Source organism: Oncorhynchus masou, chromosome 24 (assembly GCF_036934945.1).
Source record: "Oncorhynchus masou masou isolate Uvic2021 chromosome 24, UVic_Omas_1.1, whole genome shotgun sequence".
Lineage (NCBI taxonomy): Eukaryota > Metazoa > Chordata > Actinopteri > Salmoniformes > Salmonidae > Oncorhynchus > Oncorhynchus masou.
The window spans coordinates 108126463-108145404 of record NC_088235.1 but is presented as its reverse complement, the minus strand read 5'-3'; the positions used below and the strand labels follow the sequence as shown (position 1 = coordinate 108145404).

Below are 18942 nucleotides of genomic sequence, written 5' to 3'. Positions count from 1 at the left end.
GTTAGGTTATTACAGGTTTGTATCTAAGGGTTAGGTTATTACAGGTTTGTATCTAAGGGTTAGGTTATTACAGGTTTGTATCTAAGGGTTAGGTTATTACAGGTTTGTATCTAAGGGTTAGGTTATTACAGGTTTGTATCTAAGGGTTAGGTTATTACAGGTTTGTATCTAAGGATAAGGGTTAGGTTATTACAGGTTTGTATCTAAGGGTTAGGTTATTACAGGTTTGTATCTAAGGGTAAGGGTTGGGTTATTACAGGTTTGTATCTAAGGGTTAGGTTATTACAGGTTTGTATCTAAGGGTAAGGGTTAGGTTATTACAGGTTTGTATCTAAGGGTTAGATTATTACAGGTTTGTATCTAAGGGTTAGGTTATTACAGGTTTGTATCTAAGGGTTAGGTTATTACAGGTTTGTATCTAAGGGTTAGGTTATTACAGGTTTGTATCTAAGGGTTAGGTTATTACAGGTTTGTATCTAAGGGTTAGGTTATTACAGGTTTGTATCTAAGGGTTAGGTTATTACAGGTTTTTATCTAAGGTTTAGGGTTAGGTTATTACAGGTTTGTATATAAGGGTTAGGTTATTACAGGTTTGTATCTAAGGGTAAGGGTTAGGTTATTACAGGTTTGTATCTAAGGGTAAGGGTTAGGTTATTACAGGTTTGTATCTAAGGGTTAGGTTATTACAGGTTTGTATCTAAGGGTTGGGTTATTACAGGTTTGTATCTAAGGGTAAGGGTTAGGTTATTACAGGTTTGTATCTAAGGGTAAGGGTTAGGTCATTACAGGTTTGTATCTAAGGGTAAGGGTTAGGTTATTACAGGTTTGTATCTAAGGGTTAGGTTATTACAGGTTTGTATCTAAGGGTTAGGTTATTACAGGTTTGTATCTAAGGGTTAGGTTATTACAGGTTTGTATCTAAGGGTTAGGTTATTACAGGTTTGTATCTAAGGGTTAGGTTATTACAGGTTTGTATCGGAGGGTAAGGGTTAGGTTATTACAGGTTTGTATCTAAGGGTAAGGGTTAGGTTATTACAGGTTTGTATCTAAGGGTTAGGTTATTACAGGTTTGTATCTAAGGGTTAGGGTTAGGTTATTACAGGTTTGTATCTAAGGGTTAGGTTATTACAGGTTTGTATCTAAGGGTAAGGGTTAGGTTCTTACAGGTTTGTATCTAAGGGTTAGGGTTAGGTTATTACAGGTTTGTATCTAAGGGTAAGGGTTAGGTTATTACAGGTTTATATCTAAGGGTTAGGTTCTTAGAGGTTTGTATCTAAGGGTAAGGGTTAGGTTATTACAGGTTTGTATCTAAGGGTAAGGGTTAGGTTATTACAGGTTTGTATCTAAGGGTTAGGTTATTACAGGTTTGTATCTAAGGGTAAGGGTTAGGTTATTAAAGGTTTGTATCTAAGGGTTAGGTGTAGGTTCTTACAGGTTTGTATCTAAGGGTTAGGGTTAGGTTCTTTCAGGTTTGTATCTAAGGGTTAGATTATTACATGTTTGTATCTAAGGGTAAGGGTTAGGTTATTACAGGTTTGTATCTAAGGGTTAGGTTATTACAGGTTTGTAGCTAAGGGTTAGGTTATTACAGGTTTGTATCTAAGGGTTAGGGTTAGGTTATTACAGGTTTGTATCTAAGGGTAAGGGTTAGGTTCTTACAGGTTTGTATCTAAGGGTTAGGTTATTACAGGTTTGTATCTAAGGGTTAGATCATTACAGGTTTGTATCTAAGGGTAAGGGTTAGGTTATTACAGGTTTGTATCTAAGGGTTAGGGTTAGGTTATTACAGGTTTGTATCTAAGGGTTAGGTTATTACAGGTTTGTATCTAAGGGTAAGGGTTAGGTTATTACAGGTTTGTATCTAAGGGTAATGTTATTACAGGTTTGTATCTAAGGGTTAGGTTATTAAAGGTTTGTATCTAAGGGTTAGGTTATTACAGGTTTGTATCTAAGGGTTAGGTTATTACAGGTTTGTATCTAAGGGTTAGGTTATTACAGGTTTGTATCTAAGGGTTAGGTTATTACAGGTTTGTATCTAAGGGTTAGGTTATTACAGGTTTGTATCTAAGGGTTAGGTTATTGCAGGTTTGTATCTAAGGGTTAGGTTATTACAGGTTTGTATCTAAGGGTAAGGGTTAAGTTATTACAGGTTTGTATCTAAGGGTAAGGGTTAAGTTATTACAGGTTTGTATCTAAGGGTAAGGGTTAAGTTATTACAGGTTTGTATCTAAGGGTTAGGTTATTACAGGTTTGTATCTAAGGGTTAGGATATTACAGGTTTGTATCTAAGGGTTAGGGTTAGGTTATTACAGGTTTGTATCTAAGGGTAAGGGTTAAGTTATTACAGGTTTGTATCTAAGGGTAAGGGTTAGGTTATTACAGGTTTGTATCTAAGGGTTAGGTTATTACAGGTTTGTATCTAGGGGTAAGGGTTAGGTTATTACAGGTTTGTATCTAAGGGTAAGGGTAAGGTTATTACAGGTTTGTATCTAAGGGTTAGGTTATTACAGGTTTGTATCTAAGGGTTGGGTTATTACAGGTTTGTGTCTAAGGGTTGGGTTATTACAGGTTTGTATCTAAGGGTTAGGTTATTACAGGTTTGTATCTAAGGGTAAGGGTTAGGTTATTACAGGTTTGTATCTAAGGGTTAGATTATTACAGGTTTGTATCTAAGGGTTAGATTATTACAGGTTTGTATCTAAGGGTTAGGTTATTACAGGTTTGTATCTAAGGGTTAGGTTATTACAGGTTTGTATCTAAGGGTTAGGATATTACAGGTTTGTATCTAAGGGTTAGGTTATTGCAGGTTTGTATCTAAGGGTAAGGGTTAGGTTATTACAGGTTTGTATCTAAGGGTTAGGTTATTACAGGTTTGTATCTAAGGGTAAGGGTTAGGTTATTCCAGGTTTGTATCTAAGGGTAAGGGTTAGGTTATTCCAGGTTTGTATCTAAGGGTAAGGGTTAGGTTATTACAGGTTTGTATCTAAGGGTTAGGTTATTACAGGTTTGTATCTAAGGGTTAGGTTATTACAGGTTTGTATCTAAGGGTTGGGTTATTACAGGTTTGTATCTAAGGGTAAGGGTTAGGTCATTACAGGTTTGTATCTAAGGGTAAGGGTTAGGTTATTACAGGTTTGTATCTAAGGGTTAGGTTATTACAGGTTTGTATCTAAGGGTTGGGTTATTACAGGTTTGTATCTAAGGGTAAGTTATTACAGGGTTAGGTCATTACAGGTTTGTATCTAAGGGTAAGGGTTAGGTTATTACAGGTTTGTATCTAAGGGTTAGGTTATTACAGGTTTGTATCTAAGGGTTAGGTTTTTACAGGTTTGTATCTAAGGGTAAGGGTTAGGTTATTACAGGTTTGTATCTAAGGGTAAGGGTTAGGTTATTACAGGTTTGTATCTAAGGGTAAGGGTTAGGTTATTACAGGTTTGTATCTAAGGGTTAGGGTTAGGTTATTACAGGTTTGTATCTAAGGGTTAGGTTATTACAGGTTTGTATCTAAGGGTTAGGTTATTACAGGTTTGTATCTAAGGGTTAAATCATTACAGGTTTGTATCTAAGGGTAAGGGTTAGGTTATTACAGGTTTGTATCTAAGGGTTAGGTTATTACAGGTTTGTATCTAAGGGTTAGGTTATTACAGGTTTGTATCTAAGGGTTAGGTTATTACAGGTTTGTATCTAAGGGTTAGGTTATTACAGGTTTGTATCTAAGGGTTAGGTTATTACAGGTTTGTATCTAAGGGTTAGGTTATTACAGGTTTGTATCTAAGGGTTAGGTTATTACAGGTTTGTATCTAAGGGTTAGGTTATTACAGGTTTGTATCTAAGGGTTAGGGTTAGGTTATTACAGGTTTGTATCTAAGGGTTAGGTTATTACAGGTTTGTATCTAAGGATAAGGGTTAGGTTATTACAGGTTTGTATCTAAGGGTAAGGGTTGGGTTATTACAGGTTTGTATCTAAGGGTAAGGGTTGGGTTATTACAGGTTTGTATCTAAGGGTTAGGTTATTACAGGTTTGTATCTAAGGGTAAGGGTTAGGTTATTACAGGTTTGTATCTAAGGGTTAGATTATTACAGGTTTGTATCTAAGGGTTAGGTTATTACAGGTTTGTATCTAAGGGTTAGGTTATTACAGGTTTGTATCTAAGGGTTAGGTTATTACAGGTTTGTATCTAAGGGTCAGGTTATTACAGGTTTGTATCTAAGGGTTAGGTTATTACAGGTTTTTATCTAAGGTTTAGGGTTAGGTTATTACAGGTTTGTATCTAAGGGTTAGGTTATTACAGGTTTGTATCTAAGGGTAAGGGTTAGGTTATTACAGGTTTGTATCTAAGGGTAAGGGTTAGGTTATTACAGGTTTGTATCTAAGGGTTAGGTTATTACAGGTTTGTATCTAAGGGTTGGGTTATTACAGGTTTGTATCTAAGGGTAAGGGTTAGGTTATTACAGGTTTGTATCTAAGGGTAAGGGTTAGGTCATTACAGGTTTGTATCTAAGGGTTAGGTTATTACAGGTTTGTATCTAAGGGTAAGGGTTAGGTTATTACAGGTTTGTATCTAAGGGTTAGGTTATTACAGGTTTGTATCTAAGGGTTAGGTTATTACAGGTTTGTATCTAAGGGTTAGGTTATTACAGGTTTGTATCTAAGGGTTAGGTTATTACAGGTTTGTATCGGAGGGTAAGGGTTAGGTTATTACAGGTTTGTATCTAAGGGTAAGGGTTAGGTTATTACAGGTTTGTATCTAAGGGTTAGGTTATTACAGGTTTGTATCTAAGGGTAAGGGTTAGGTTATTACAGGTTTGTATCTAAGGGTTAGGGTTAGGTTATTACAGGTTTGTATCTAAGGGTTAGGTTATTACAGGTTTGTATCTAAGGGTAAGGGTTAGGTTCTTACAGGTTTGTATCTAAGGGTTAGGGTTAGGTTATTACAGGTTTGTATCTAAGGGTAAGGGTTAGGTTATTACAGGTTTATATCTAAGGGTTAGGTTCTTAGAGGTTTGTATCTAAGGGTAAGGGTTAGGTTATTACAGGTTTGTATCTAAGGGTAAGGGTTAGGTTATTACAGGTTTGTATCTAAGGGTTAGGTTATTACAGGTTTGTATCTAAGGGTAAGGGTTAGGTTATTAAAGGTTTGTATCTAAGGGTTAGGTGTAGGTTCTTACAGGTTTGTATCTAAGGGTTAGGGTTAGGTTCTTACAGGTTTGTATCTAAGGGTTAGGTTATTACATGTTTGTATCTAAGGGTAAGGGTTAGGTTATTACAGGTTTGTAGCTAAGGGTTAGGTTATTACAGGTTTGTATCTAAGGGTTAGGGTTAGGTTATTACAGGTTTGTATCTAAGGGTAAGGGTTAGGTTCTTACAGGTTTGTATCTAAGGGTTAGGTTATTACAGGTTTGTATCTAAGGGTTAGATCATTACAGGTTTGTATCTAAGGGTAAGGGTTAGGTTATTACAGGTTTGTATCTAAGGGTTAGGGTTAGGTTATTACAGGTTTGTATCTAAGGATTAGGTTATTACAGGTTTGTATCTAAGGGTAAGGGTTAGGTTATTACAGGTTTGTATCTAAGGGTAATGTTATTACAGGTTTGTATCTAAGGGTTAGGTTATTAAAGGTTTGTATCTAAGGGTTAGGTTATTACAGGTTTGTATCTAAGGGTTAGGTTATTACAGGTTTGTATCTAAGGGTTAGGTTATTACAGGTTTGTATCTAAGGGTTAGGTTATTACAGGTTTGTATCTAAGGGTTAGGTTATTACAGGTTTGTATCTAAGGGTTAGGTTATTGCAGGTTTGTATCTAAGGGTTAGGTTATTACAGGTTTGTATCTAAGGGTAAGGGTTAAGTTATTACAGGTTTGTATCTAAGGGTAAGGGTTAAGTTATTACAGGTTTGTATCTAAGGGTAAGGGTTAAGTTATTACAGGTTTGTATCTAAGGGTTAGGTTATTACAGGTTTGTATCTAAGGGTTAGGATATTACAGGTTTGTATCTAAGGGTTAGGGTTAGGTTATTACAGGTTTGTATCTAAGGGTAAGGGTTAAGTTATTACAGGTTTGTATCTAAGGGTAAGGGTTAGGTTATTACAGGTTTGTATCTAAGGGTTAGGTTATTACAGGTTTGTATCTAGGGGTAAGGGTTAGGTTATTACAGGTTTGTATCTAAGGGTAAGGGTAAGGTTATTACAGGTTTGTATCTAAGGGTTAGGTTATTACAGGTTTGTATCTAAGGGTTGGGTTATTACAGGTTTGTATCTAGGGGTAAGGGTTAGGTTATTACAGGTTTGTATCTAAGGGTAAGGGTTAGGTTATTACAGGTTTGTATCTAAGGGTTAGGTTATTACAGGTTTGTATCTAGGGGTAAGGGTTAGGTTATTACAGGTTTGTATCTAAGGGTAAGGGTAAGGTTATTACAGGTTTGTATCTAAGGGTTAGGTTATTACAGGTTTGTATCTAAGGGTTGGGTTATTACAGGTTTGTGTCTAAGGGTTGGGTTATTACAGGTTTGTATCTAAGGGTTAGGTTATTACAGGTTTGTATCTAAGGGTAAGGGTTAGGTTATTACAGGTTTGTGTCTAAGGGTTAGATTATTACAGGTTTGTATCTAAAGGTTAGGTTATTACAGGTTTGTATCTAAGGGTTAGGTTATTACAGGTTTGTATCTAAGGGTTAGGATATTACAGGTTTGTATCTAAGGGTAAGGGTTAGGTTATTGCAGGTTTGTATCTAAGGGTAAGGGTTAGGTTATTACAGGTTTGTATCTAAGGGTTAGGTTATTACAGGTTTGTATCTAAGGGTTAGGTTATTACAGGTTTGTATCTAAGGGTAAGGGTTAGGTTATTACATGTTTGTATCTAAGGGTAAGGGTTAGGTTATTACAGGTTTGTATCTAAGGGTAAGGGTTAGGTTATTACAGGTTTGTATCTAAGGGTTAGGTTATTACAGGTTTGTATCTAAGGTTTGGGTTATTACAGGTTTGTATCTAAGGGTAAGGGTTAGGTCATTACAGGTTTGTATCTAAGGGTAAGGGTTAGGTCATTACAGGTTTGTATCTAAGGGTAAGGGTTAGGTTATTACAGGTTTGTATCTAAGGGTTAGGTTATTACAGGTTTGTATCTAAGGGTTGGGTTATTACAGGTTTGTATCTAAGGGTAAGGGTTAGGTCATTACAGGTTTGTATCTAAGGGTTAGGGTTAGGTTATTACAGGTTTGTATCTAAGGGTAAGGGTTAGGTTATTACAGGTTTGTATCTAAGGGTTAGGTTCTTAGAGGTTTGTATCTAAGGGTTAGGGTTAGGTTATTACAGGTTTGTATCTAAGGGTTGGGTTATTACAGGTTTGTATCTAAGGGTAAGGGTTAGGTTATTACAGGTTTGTATCTAAGGGTTGGGTTATTACAGGTTTGTATCTAAGGGTAAGGGTTAGGTTCTTACAGGTTTGTATCGTAGGGTAAGGGTTAGGTTATTACAGGTTTGTATCTAAGGGTTAGGTTCTTAGAGGTTTGTATCTAAGGGTTAGGGTTAGGTTATTACAGGTTTGTATTTAAGGGTTGGGTTATTTCAGGTTTGTATCTAAGGGTAAGGGTTAGGTCATTACAGGTTTGTATCTAAGGGTTAGGGTTAGGTTATTACAGGTTTGTATCTAAGGGTAAGGGTTAGGTTATTACAGGTTTGTATCTAAGGGTTAGGGTTAGGTTATTACAGGTTTGTATCTAAGGGTTAGGTTCTTACAGGTTTGTATCGGAGGGTAAGGGTTAGGTTATTACAGGTTTGTATCTAAGGGTAAGGGTGAGGTTATTACAGGTTTGTATCTAAGGGTTAGGTTCTTAGAGGTTTGTATCTAAGGGTTAGGGTTAGGTTATTACAGGTTTGTATCTAAGGGTAAGGGTTAGGTTATTAAAGGTTTGTATCTAAGGGTTAGGTGTAGGTTCTTACAGGTTTGTATCTAAGGGTTAGGGTTAGGTTCTTACAGGTTTGTATCTAAGGGTTAGGGTTAGGTTCTTACAGGTTTGTATCTAAGGGTAAGGGTTAGGTTCTTACAGGTTTGTATCTAAGGGTTAGGTTCTTACAGGTTTGTATCTAAGGGTAAGGGTTAGGTTCTTACAGGTTTGTATCGGAGGGCGTCTCTGTAGGATCCAAACAAAGCAGCCTGAGCTCGGAGGAAGGACCTCGCTACTCCACTTCCTGTTGCTGTCGACTGCTTCTTCAGCTTACTCTTCAGAGAGTGGAGCTGAGAGAGAGGGAAAGAGAGAAAGAAAGAAAGAAAGAAAGAAAGAGAGAAGAAAGAAAGAAAGAGAGAAAGAGGGAGGAGAGAGAGTGGGGAAAGGGAACGAGAGAGAGAGAGAGAGAGAGAGAGAGTGGGGAAAAAGAGAGAGAGAGAGAGAGAGAGAGAGAGAGAGAGAGAGGAGGGAAAGTTAATTGAACACCTCTGAAGTTGGTAGCTGGAATGGAATATACATTCTGTGTGTGAAGAGTCACACTTAATAAGGGTCATCCCCAGAAAATAAAGTATAGCTTCTCTCCTTCCTAGAAGCTTATCTGTTGTGCTGCAAAGAGCACCTGCTGCTCTGTCAATTGAGCAGAAGATGGAAGGAGAGGGGGATGGGGGGAGGAGAGAAGAGAGAAGAGAGAGAGATGGAGAGGAGGATGGAAAGGAGAGCGGAGAGGGGGATGGGGAGGAGAGCGGAGAGGGGGATGGAGGGGAGAGCGGAGAGGGGGACGGAGGGGAAAAGAGAGGGGGATGGAGGAGAGAAGAGAGGGGGATGGAGGAGAGAAGAGAGGGGGATGGAGGAGAGAAGAGAGGGGGATGGAGGAGAGAAGAGAGGGGGATGGAGGAGAGAAGAGAGGGGGATGGAGGAGAGAAGAGAGGGGGATGGAGGAGAGAAGAGAGGGGGATGGAGGAGAGAAGAGAGGGGGATGGAGGAGAGAAGAGAGGGGGATGGAGGAGAGAGGAGATAGGGATAGGGAGGAGAGAGTGTTCAACTGGTGTCGCTCATTCAGTCGACAGTAACTTTCAACCGGTTTTCCCCATTAAGCAGCGAGTCGGAGTCTGAGGCCGAGCCTTCTCTTGTCTCTACTCCTCCCGTTATGGGGTCTGAGACGCTGAAGCTTCCCACCATTAGCTCTGACAAATTGAAAACCCTTGTCATTGGAAACTCCATTACCCAAACGAATCATCCAGCGATCATACACTGTTTACCAGGGGGCAGGGCTACCGACGTTAAGACACATCTGAAGATGGTGCTGGCTAAAGCTAAAACAGGCGAGTGTAGAGAGTATAGAGATATTGTTATCCACGTCGGCACCAACGATGTTAGGATGAAACAGTCAGAGGTCACCAAGCGCAACATAGCTTCAGCGTGTAAATCAGATAGAAAGATGTCTCTGGCCCCCTCCCAGTTAGGGGGAGCTCTACAGCAGAGTATCACAACTCAATCGCTGGTTGAAAACTGTTTTCTGCCCCTCCCAAAAGATAGAATTTGTAGATAATTGGCCCTCCTTCTGGGACTCACCCACAAACAGGACCAAGCCTGACTTGCTGAGGAGTGATGGACTCCATCCTGGCTGGAGGGGTGCTCTCATCTTATCAACCAACATAGACAGGGCTCAAACTCCTCCACCTCCACAATGAAATAGGGTGCAGGCAGTTAGCCAGCCTGCCAGCTTATTGGAGTCTGCCACAAGCACAGTCAGTGTAGTCAGCTCAACTACCCCCATTGAGACCGTGTCTGTGCTTCGACCTAGGTTGGGCAAAACTAAACATGGCGGTGTTCGCCTTAGCAATCTCACTAGGATAAAGACCTCCTCCATTCCTGCCATTATTGAAAGAGATCATAATACCTCACAACTCAAAATAGGGCAACTTAATAGGGCAACTTAATGTTAGATCCCTCACTTCAAAGGCAGTCATGGTCAATGAACTAATCACTGATCATAATCTTGATGTGATCGGCCTGACTGAAACATGGCTTAAGCCTGATGAATTTACTGTGTTAAATGAGGCCTCACCTCCTGGTTACACTAGTGACCATTTCCCCCGTGCATCCCGCAATGGCGGAGGTGTTGCAACGTTTAGCAAACAGCAAATTTCAATTTACAAAAAAAAAAGAAAAGAAGTTTTCGTCTTTTGAGCTTCTAGTCATGAAATCTATGCAGCCTCCTCAATCACTTTTTATAGCTGCTGTTTACAGGCCTCCTGGGCCATATACAGCGTTCCTCATTGAGTTCCCTGAATTCCTATCGGATCTTGTAGTCATAGCAGATAATATTCTATTTTTTGGTGATTTTAATATTCACATGGAAAAGTCCACAGACCCACTCCAAAAGGCTTTCGGAGCCATCATCGACTCAGTGGGTTTTGTCCAACATGTCTCTGGACCCACTCACTGACACAGTCATACTCTGGACCTAGTTTTGTCCCATGGAATAAATGTTTTGGATCTTATTGTTTTTCCTCATAATCCTGGACTATTGGACCACCATTTTATTACGATTGCAATCGCAACAAATAAACTGCTCAGACCCCAACCAAGGAGCATCAAAAGTCGTGCTATAAATTCTCAGACAACACAAAGATTCCTTGATGCCCTTCCAGACTCCCTCTGCCTACCCAAGGAAGGCTACCCAAGGACTACCCAAGGACATCAGACAAAAATCAGTTAAGGAACACTGAGGAACTCAATTTAACCTTGCGCAATACCCTAGATGCAGTTGCACCCCTAAAACCTAAAAACATTTGTCATAAGAAACTAGCTCTCTGGTACACAGAAAATACCCGAGCTCTGAAGCAAGTTCCCAGAAAATTGGAACGGAAATGGCGTCACACCAAACTGGAAGTCTTCCGACTAGCCGTGCAGTACCGACGAGCCATTACTGCTGCTCGATCATCCTATTTTTCCAATGTAATTGAGGAAAATAAGAACAATCCAAAATTGATTTTTGATACTGTCGCAAAGCTAACTTAAAAGCAGCATTCCCCAAGAGAGGATGGCTTTCACTTCAGCAGTAATAAATTCATGAACTTCTTTGAGGAAAAGATCATGATCATTAGAAATCAAATTACAGACTCTTCTTTAAATCTGCGTATTCCTCCAAAGCTCAGTTGTCCTGAGTCTTCACAACTCTGCCAGGACCGAGGCTCAAGAGACACTCAAGTGTTTTAGTACTATATCGCTTGACACAATGATGAAAATAATCATGGCCTCTAAAACTTCAAGCAGCAGACTGGACCCTATTCCAACTAAACTACTGAAAGAGCTGCTTCCTGTGCTTGGCCCTCCTACGTTGAACATAATACACGGCTCTCTATCCACCGGATGTGTACCAAACTCACTAAAAGTGGCAGTAATAAAGCCTCCTTTGAAAAAGCCAAAACTTGACCCAGAAAATATAAAAAACTAAATCGGCCTATATCGAATCTTCCATTCCTCTCAAACATTTTAGAAAAAGCTGTTGCGCAGCAACTCACTGACTTCCTGAAGACAAACAATGTATACGAAATGCTGGTTTTAGACCCCATCATAGGACTGAGACTGCACTTGGCGTCAGACTGAGGCTCTGCATCTGTCCTCGTGCTCCTAGACCTTAGTGCTGCTTTTGATCCCATCGATCACCACATTCTTTTGGAGAGATTGGAAACCCAAATTGGTCTACACGGACAAGTTCTGGCCTGGTTTAGAAATCTGTCAGAAAGATATCAGTTTGTCTCTGTGAATGGTTTGTCCTCTGGCAAATCAACTGTAAATTCCGGTGTTCCTCAAGGTTCCGTTTTAAGACCACTATTGCTTTCACTATATATTTTACCTCTTGGGGATGTCATTCGAAAACATAATATTAACTTTCACTGCTATGAGGATGACACACAGCTGTACATTTCAATGAAACATGGTGAAGCCCTAATTGCCCTTCCTGGAAGCCTGTGTTTCAGACATAAGGAAGTGGATGGCTGCAAACGTTCTACTTTTAAACCCAGACAAAACAGAGATGCTTGTTCTAGGTCCCAAGAAACAAAGAGATCTTCTGTTGAATCTGACAATTAATTTTGATGGTTGTACAGTCATCTCATATAAAACTGAAGGACCTCGGCGTTACTCTGGACCCGGATCTCTCTTTTGATGAACACATCAAGACTGTTTCAAGGACAGCTTTTTTTCATCTACGTAACATTGCAAAAATCAGATTCTTTCTGTCAAAAAATGCAGAGAAATTCATCCATGCTTTTGTACATTAGGGACAGTACAGTAGGGAACAGTACAGCAGGGAACAGTACAGCGGGGAACACTACAGCGGGGAACACTACAGCGGGGAACACTACAGCAGGGAACACTACAGCAGGGAACACTACAGCAGGGAACAGTACATCAGGGAACAGTACAGCAGGGAACAGTACAGCAGGGAACACTACAGCAGGGAACACTACAGCAGGGAACAGTACAGCAGGGAACACTACAGCAGGGAACACTACAGCAGGGAACACTACAGCAGGGAACACTACAGCAGGGAACACTACAGCAGGGAACACTACAGCAGGGAACACTACAGCAGGGAACACTACAGCAGGGAACACTACAGCAGGGAACACTACAGCAGGGAACACTACAGCAGGGAACAGTACAGCAGGGAACACTACAGCAGGGAACACTACAGCAGGGAACACTACAGCAGGGAACACTACAGCAGGGAACAGTACAGCAGGGAACACTACAGCAGGGAACACTACAGCAGGGAACAGTACAGCAGGGAACACTACAGCAGGGAACACTACAGCAGGGAACACTACAGCAGGGAACACTACAGCAGGGAACACTACAGCAGGGAACACTACAGCAGGGAACACTACAGCAGGGAACACTACAGCAGGGAACAGTACAGCAGGGAACAGTACAGCAGGGAACACTACAGCAGGGAACAGTACAGCAGGGAACACTACAGCAGGGAACACTACAGCAGGGAACACTACAGCAGGGAACAGTACAGCAGGGAACAGTACAGCAGGGAACACTACAGCAGGGAACAGTACAGCAGGGAACACTACAGCAGGGAACACTACAGCAGGGAACACTACAGCAGGGAACACTACAGCAGGGAACACTACAGCAGGGAACACTACAGCAGGGAACAGTACATCAGGAAACACTACAGCAGGGAACACTACAGCAGGGAACAGTACAGCAGGGAACACTACAGCAGGGAACACTACAGCAGGGAACACTACAGCAGGGAACACTACAGCAGGGAACACTACAGCAGGGAACAGTACAGCAGGGAACACTACAGCAGGGAACACTACAGCAGGGAACAGTACAGCAGGGAACAGTACAGCAGGGAACAGTACAGCAGGGAACACTACAGCAGGGAACACTACAGCAGGGAACACTACAGCAGGGAACACTACAGCAGGGAACACTACAGCAGGGAACACTACAGCAGGGAACACTACAGCAGGGAACACTACAGCAGGGAACACTACAGCAGGGAACACTACAGCAGGGAACAGTACAGCAGGGAACACTACAGCAGGGAACACTACAGCAGGGAACACTACAGCAGGGAACAGTACAGCAGGGAACACTACAGCAGGGAACACTACAGCAGGGAACACTACAGCAGGGAACACTACAGCAGGGAACAGTACAGCAGGGAACACTACAGCAGGGAACACTACAGCAGGGAACACTACAGCAGGGAACACTACAGCAGGGAACACTACAGCAGGGAACACTACAGCAGGGAACACTACAGCAGGGAACACTACAGCAGAGAACAGTACAGCAGGGAACAGTACAGCAGGGAACAGTACAGCAGGGAACACTACAGCAGGGAACACTACAGCAGGGAACACTACAGCAGGGAACACTACAGCAGGGAACACTACAGCAGGGAACAGTACAGCAGGGAACAGTACAGCAGGGAACACTACAGCAGGGAACACTACAGCAGGGAACAGTACAGCAGGGAACACTACAGCAGGGAACACTACAGCAGGGAACAGTACAGCAGGGAACACTACAGCAGGGAACACTACAGCAGGGAACACTACAGCAGGGAACACTACAGCAGGGAACACTACAGCAGGGAACACTACAGCAGGGAACACTACAGCAGGGAACAGTACAGCAGGGAACAGTACAGCAGGGAACACTACAGCAGGGAACACTACAGCAGGGAACACTACAGCAGGGAACACTACAGCAGGGAACACTACAGCAGGGAACACTACAGCAGGGAACACTACAGCAGGGAACAGTACAGCAGGGAACACTACAGCAGGGAACACTACAGCAGGGAACACTACAGCAGGGAACACTACAGCAGGGAACACTACAGCAGGGAACAGTACAGCAGGGAACAGTACATCAGGGAACACTACAGCAGGGAACACTACAGCAGGGAACACTACAGCAGGGAACACTACAGCAGGGAACACTACAGCAGGGAACACTACAGCAGGGAACACTACAGCAGGGAACACTACAGCAGGGAACACTACAGCAGGGAACAGTACAGTAGGGAACAGTACCGTAGGGAAGAGTACAGCAGTGAACACTACAGTAGGGAACACTACAGTAGGGAACACTACAGTAGGAAACAGTACAGCAGGGAACAGTACAGCAGGGAACAGTACAGCAGGGAACAGTACAGCAGGGAACACTACAACAGGGAACAGTACAGTAGGGAACAGTACAGTAGGGAACAGTACAGCAGGGAACAGTACAGCGGGGAACAGTACAGCAGGGAACAGCACAGTAGGGAACACTACAGCAGGGAACAGTACAGTGGGGAACAGTACAGCAGGGAACAGCACAGTAGGGAACACTACAGCAGGGAACAGCACAGTAGGGAACACTACAGCAGGGAACACTACAGTAGGGAACAGTACAGTGAGGAACACTACAGCAGGGAACAGTACAGTGGGGAACAGTATAGTAGGGAACAGAAAAGTAGGGAATAGAACAGTACGGTAGTACAGTAGGGAACAGTACAGTAGGGAAGAGAACAGTACAGTAGGGAGGAGTACAATAGAAGTAGGGAACAGTAGAGTAGGGTGCAGTACAGTAGGGTACAGTAGGGAACAGTACAGTATGGGACAGTACAGTAGGGAAGGGGACAGTACAGTATGGGACAGTACAGTAGGGAAGGGGACGGTAGGGAACAGTACAGTAGGGAAGGGAACAGTACAGTAGGGAACAGTACCGCAGGGAACAGTACAGTAGAGAACAGTACCGTAGGGAACAGTACAGTTAAGAACAGTACAGTAGAGAACAGTACAACAGGGAACAGTACAATAGAGAACAGTACAGTAGAGAACAGTATAACAGGGAACAGTACAATAGGGAACAGTACAGTAGGGAAGGGAACAGTACAGTAGGGAACAGTACAATAGGGAAGGGAACAGTAGGGAACAGAACAGTACAGTAGAGAATAGTACAGTAGGGAAGGGAACAGTACAGTAGGGAACAGTACAGTAGAGAACAGTACCGCAGGGAACAGTACAACAGGGAACAGTACAATAGGGAACGGTACAATAGGGAACAGTACAATAGGGAACGGTACAGCAGGGAACACTACAGCAGGGAACACTACAACAGGGAACAGTACAGTAGGGAACAGTACAGCAGGGAACAGTACAGCAGGGAACAGTACAGTGGGGAACAGTACAGCGGGGAACAGTACAGCAGGGAACAGCACAGTAGGGAACACTACAGCAGGGAACAGCACAGTAGGGAACACTACAGCAGGGAACACTACAGTAGGGAACAGTACAGTGAGGAACACTACAGCAGGGAACAGTACAGTGAGGAACACTACAGCAGGGAACAGTACAGTGGGGAACAGTATAGTAGGGAACAGAAAAGTAGGGAATAGAACAGTACGGTAGTACAGTAGGGAACAGTACAGTAGGGAAGAGAACAGTACAGTAGGGAGGAGTACAATAGAAGTAGGGAACAGTAGAGTAGGGTGCAGTAGGGAACAGTACAGTAGGGAACAGTACAGTAGGGAAGGGGACAGTACAGTATGGGACAGTACAGTAGGGAAGGGGACGGTAGGGAACAGTACAGTAGGGAAGGGAACAGTACAGTAGGGAACAGTACCGCAGGGAACAGTACAGTAGAGAACAGTACCGTAGGGAACAGTACAGTTAAGAACAGTACAGTAGAGAACAGTACAACAGGGAACAGTACAATAGAGAACAGTACAGTAGAGAACAGTATAACAGGGAACAGTACAATAGGGAACAGTACAGTAGGGAAGGGAACAGTACAGTAGGGAACAGTACAGTAGGGAAGGGAACAGTACAGTAGGGAACAGTACAATAGGGAAGGGAACAGTAGGGAACAGAACAGTACAGTAGAGAACAGTACAGTAGGGAAGGGAACAGTACAGTAGGGAACAGTACAGTAGAGAACAGTACCGCAGGGAACAGTACAACAGGGAACAGTACAATAGGGAACGGTACAATAGGGAACAGTACAACAGGGAACCGTAGAGTAGAGAACAGTACAATAGGGAACAGTACAGTAGGGAAGGGAGCAGTACAGTAGGGAACAGTACAGTAGAGAACAGTACCGTAGGGAACAGTACAATAGGGAACAGTACAGTAGGGAACAGTACAACAGGGAACCGTACAGTAGAGAGCAGTACAGTAGGAAACAGTACAATAGGGAACCGTACAGTAGGGAGGAAAACAATAGGGAACAGTACAACAGGGAACCGTACAGTAGAGAACAGTACAGTAGGGAACAGTACAACAGGGAACCGTACAGTAGAGAACAGTACCGTAGGGGACAGTACAATAGGGAACAGTACAATAGGGAACCGTACAGTAGGGAAGAGAACAGTACAGTAGGGAACAGTACTGTAGGGAACAGCACAATGGGGAACAGTACAATGGGGAACAGTACAGTAGGGAGGGAACAGTACAGTAGGGAACAGTACAGTAGAGAACAGTACAATAGGGAACAGTACAATAGGGAACCGTACAGTAGGGAAGAGAACAGTACAGTAGGGAACAGTACCGTGGGAAACAGCACAGTGGGGAACAGTACAATGGGGAACAGTACAGTAGGGAGGAAAACAATAGGGAACAGTACAGTAGGGAACAGTACAGTAGGGTGCAGTACAGTAGGGAACAGTACAGTAGGGACCAGTACAGGAGGGTACAGTACAGTAGGGTACAGTACAGTAGGGAAGGGGACAGTACAGTAGGGAACAGAAAAGTAGGGGACAGTAAAGTAGGGAACAGTACAGTAGGGAAGGGAACAGTACAGTAGAGAACAGTACAGTAGGTAACACTACAGTAGAGAACAGTACAGTAGAGAACAGTACAGTAGGGAAGGGGACAGTAGGGAACAGTACAGTAGGGAAGGGGACAGTAGGGTACAGTACAGTAGGTAACAGTACAGTAGGGAACAGTACAATAGGGGTGGGAACAGTACATTAGGGAAGGGGACAGTAGGGTACAGTACAGTAGGTAACACTACAGTAGAGAACAGTACAGTAGGGAACAGTACAGCAGGGAACAGTACAGTAGGGAACAGTACAGTAGGGAACAGTACAGTAGGGAAGGGGACAGTAGGGTACAGTACAGTAGGTAACACTACAGTAGGGAACAGTACAGTAGGTAACACTACAGTAGGGAACCATACAGTAGGGAACAGTACAGTAGGGAACAGTACAGTAGGGAACAGTACAGTAGGGAACAGTACAGTAGGTAACACTACAGTAGGGAACAGTACAGTAGGGAACAGTACAGTAGGGAACAGTACAGTAGGGAACAGTACAGTAGGGAACAGTACAGTAGGGAACAGTACAGTAGGGAAGGGGACAGTAGGGTACAGTACAGTAGGTAACACTACAGTAGAGAACAGTACAGTAGAGAACAGTACAGTAGGGAACAGAAAAGTAGGGGACAGTAAAGTAGGGAACAGTACAGTAGGGAACAGTACAGTAGAGAACAGTACAGTAGGGATGAGAACAGTACAGTAGGGAACACTACAGTAGGGAACAGTACAGTAGGGAACAGTACAGTAGGGAACAGTACAGTAGGGAACAGTACAGTAGGGAACAGTACAGTAGAGAACAGTACTGTAGGGAAGGGAACAGTACAGTAGGGTACAGTACAGTAGGGAAGAGAAAAGCAGGGAACAGAACAGTACAGTAGGGAAGGGAACAGTACAGTAGGGAAGGGAACAGTACAGTAGGGTCAGTACAGTAGAGAAGAGAACAGTACAGTAGGGACAGTACAGTAGGGAACAGTACAGTAGGGAACAGTATAGTAGGGTCAGTACAATAGGGAACAGTACAGTGGGGAACAGTACAGTAGGGAACAGTACAGTAGGGATCAGTACAGTAGGGACCCTACAGTAGGGAAGTGAACAGTACAGTAGGGTCAGTACAGTACAGTAGGGAACAGTACAGTAGGGAACAGTACAGTAGGGAAGGAACAGTACAGTAGGGAAGAAACAGTACAGTAGGGAACACTACAGTAGGGAACACTACAGTAGGGAACAGTACAGTGGGGAACAGTACAGTGGGGAACACTACAGTGGGGAACACTACAGTGGGGAACAGTACAGTGGGGAACAGTACAGTGGGGAACAGTATAATAGGGAACACTACAGTAGGGAACAGTAGTGGGGAACAGTACAGTGGGGAACAGTATAGTAGGGAACAGTACAGTGGGGAACAGTATAGTAGGGAACAGTACAGTAGGGAACAGTACAGCAGGGAACAGTACAGCAGGGAACAGTACAGTAGGGAACAGCACAGTGGGGAACAGTATAGTAGGGAACAGTACAGTAGGGAAGGGAACAGTACAGTAGGGAACAGTACAGTAGGGAACAGTATAGTAGGGAACAGTACAGTAGGGAACAGTACAGTAGGGAAGGGAACAGTACAGTAGGGAACAGTACAATAGGGAACAGTATAGTAGGGAACAGTACAGT

General features: G+C 42.9%; 1 protein-coding gene across 2 annotated transcripts in view; it reads right to left on the bottom strand.

Moving 5' to 3' along the window:
* Positions 1–18942, bottom strand: part of LOC135513222 (DENN domain-containing protein 1B-like) — a 272795-nt gene that overhangs the window by 73316 nt on the left and 180537 nt on the right. For both annotated transcript variants that reach the window (XM_064936030.1, XM_064936029.1), the window contains one exon: positions 8103–8228. In XM_064936030.1, coding sequence (XP_064792102.1) covers positions 8103–8228 — 126 coding nt within the window. The remainder of the gene's footprint in view (positions 1–8102; positions 8229–18942) is intronic.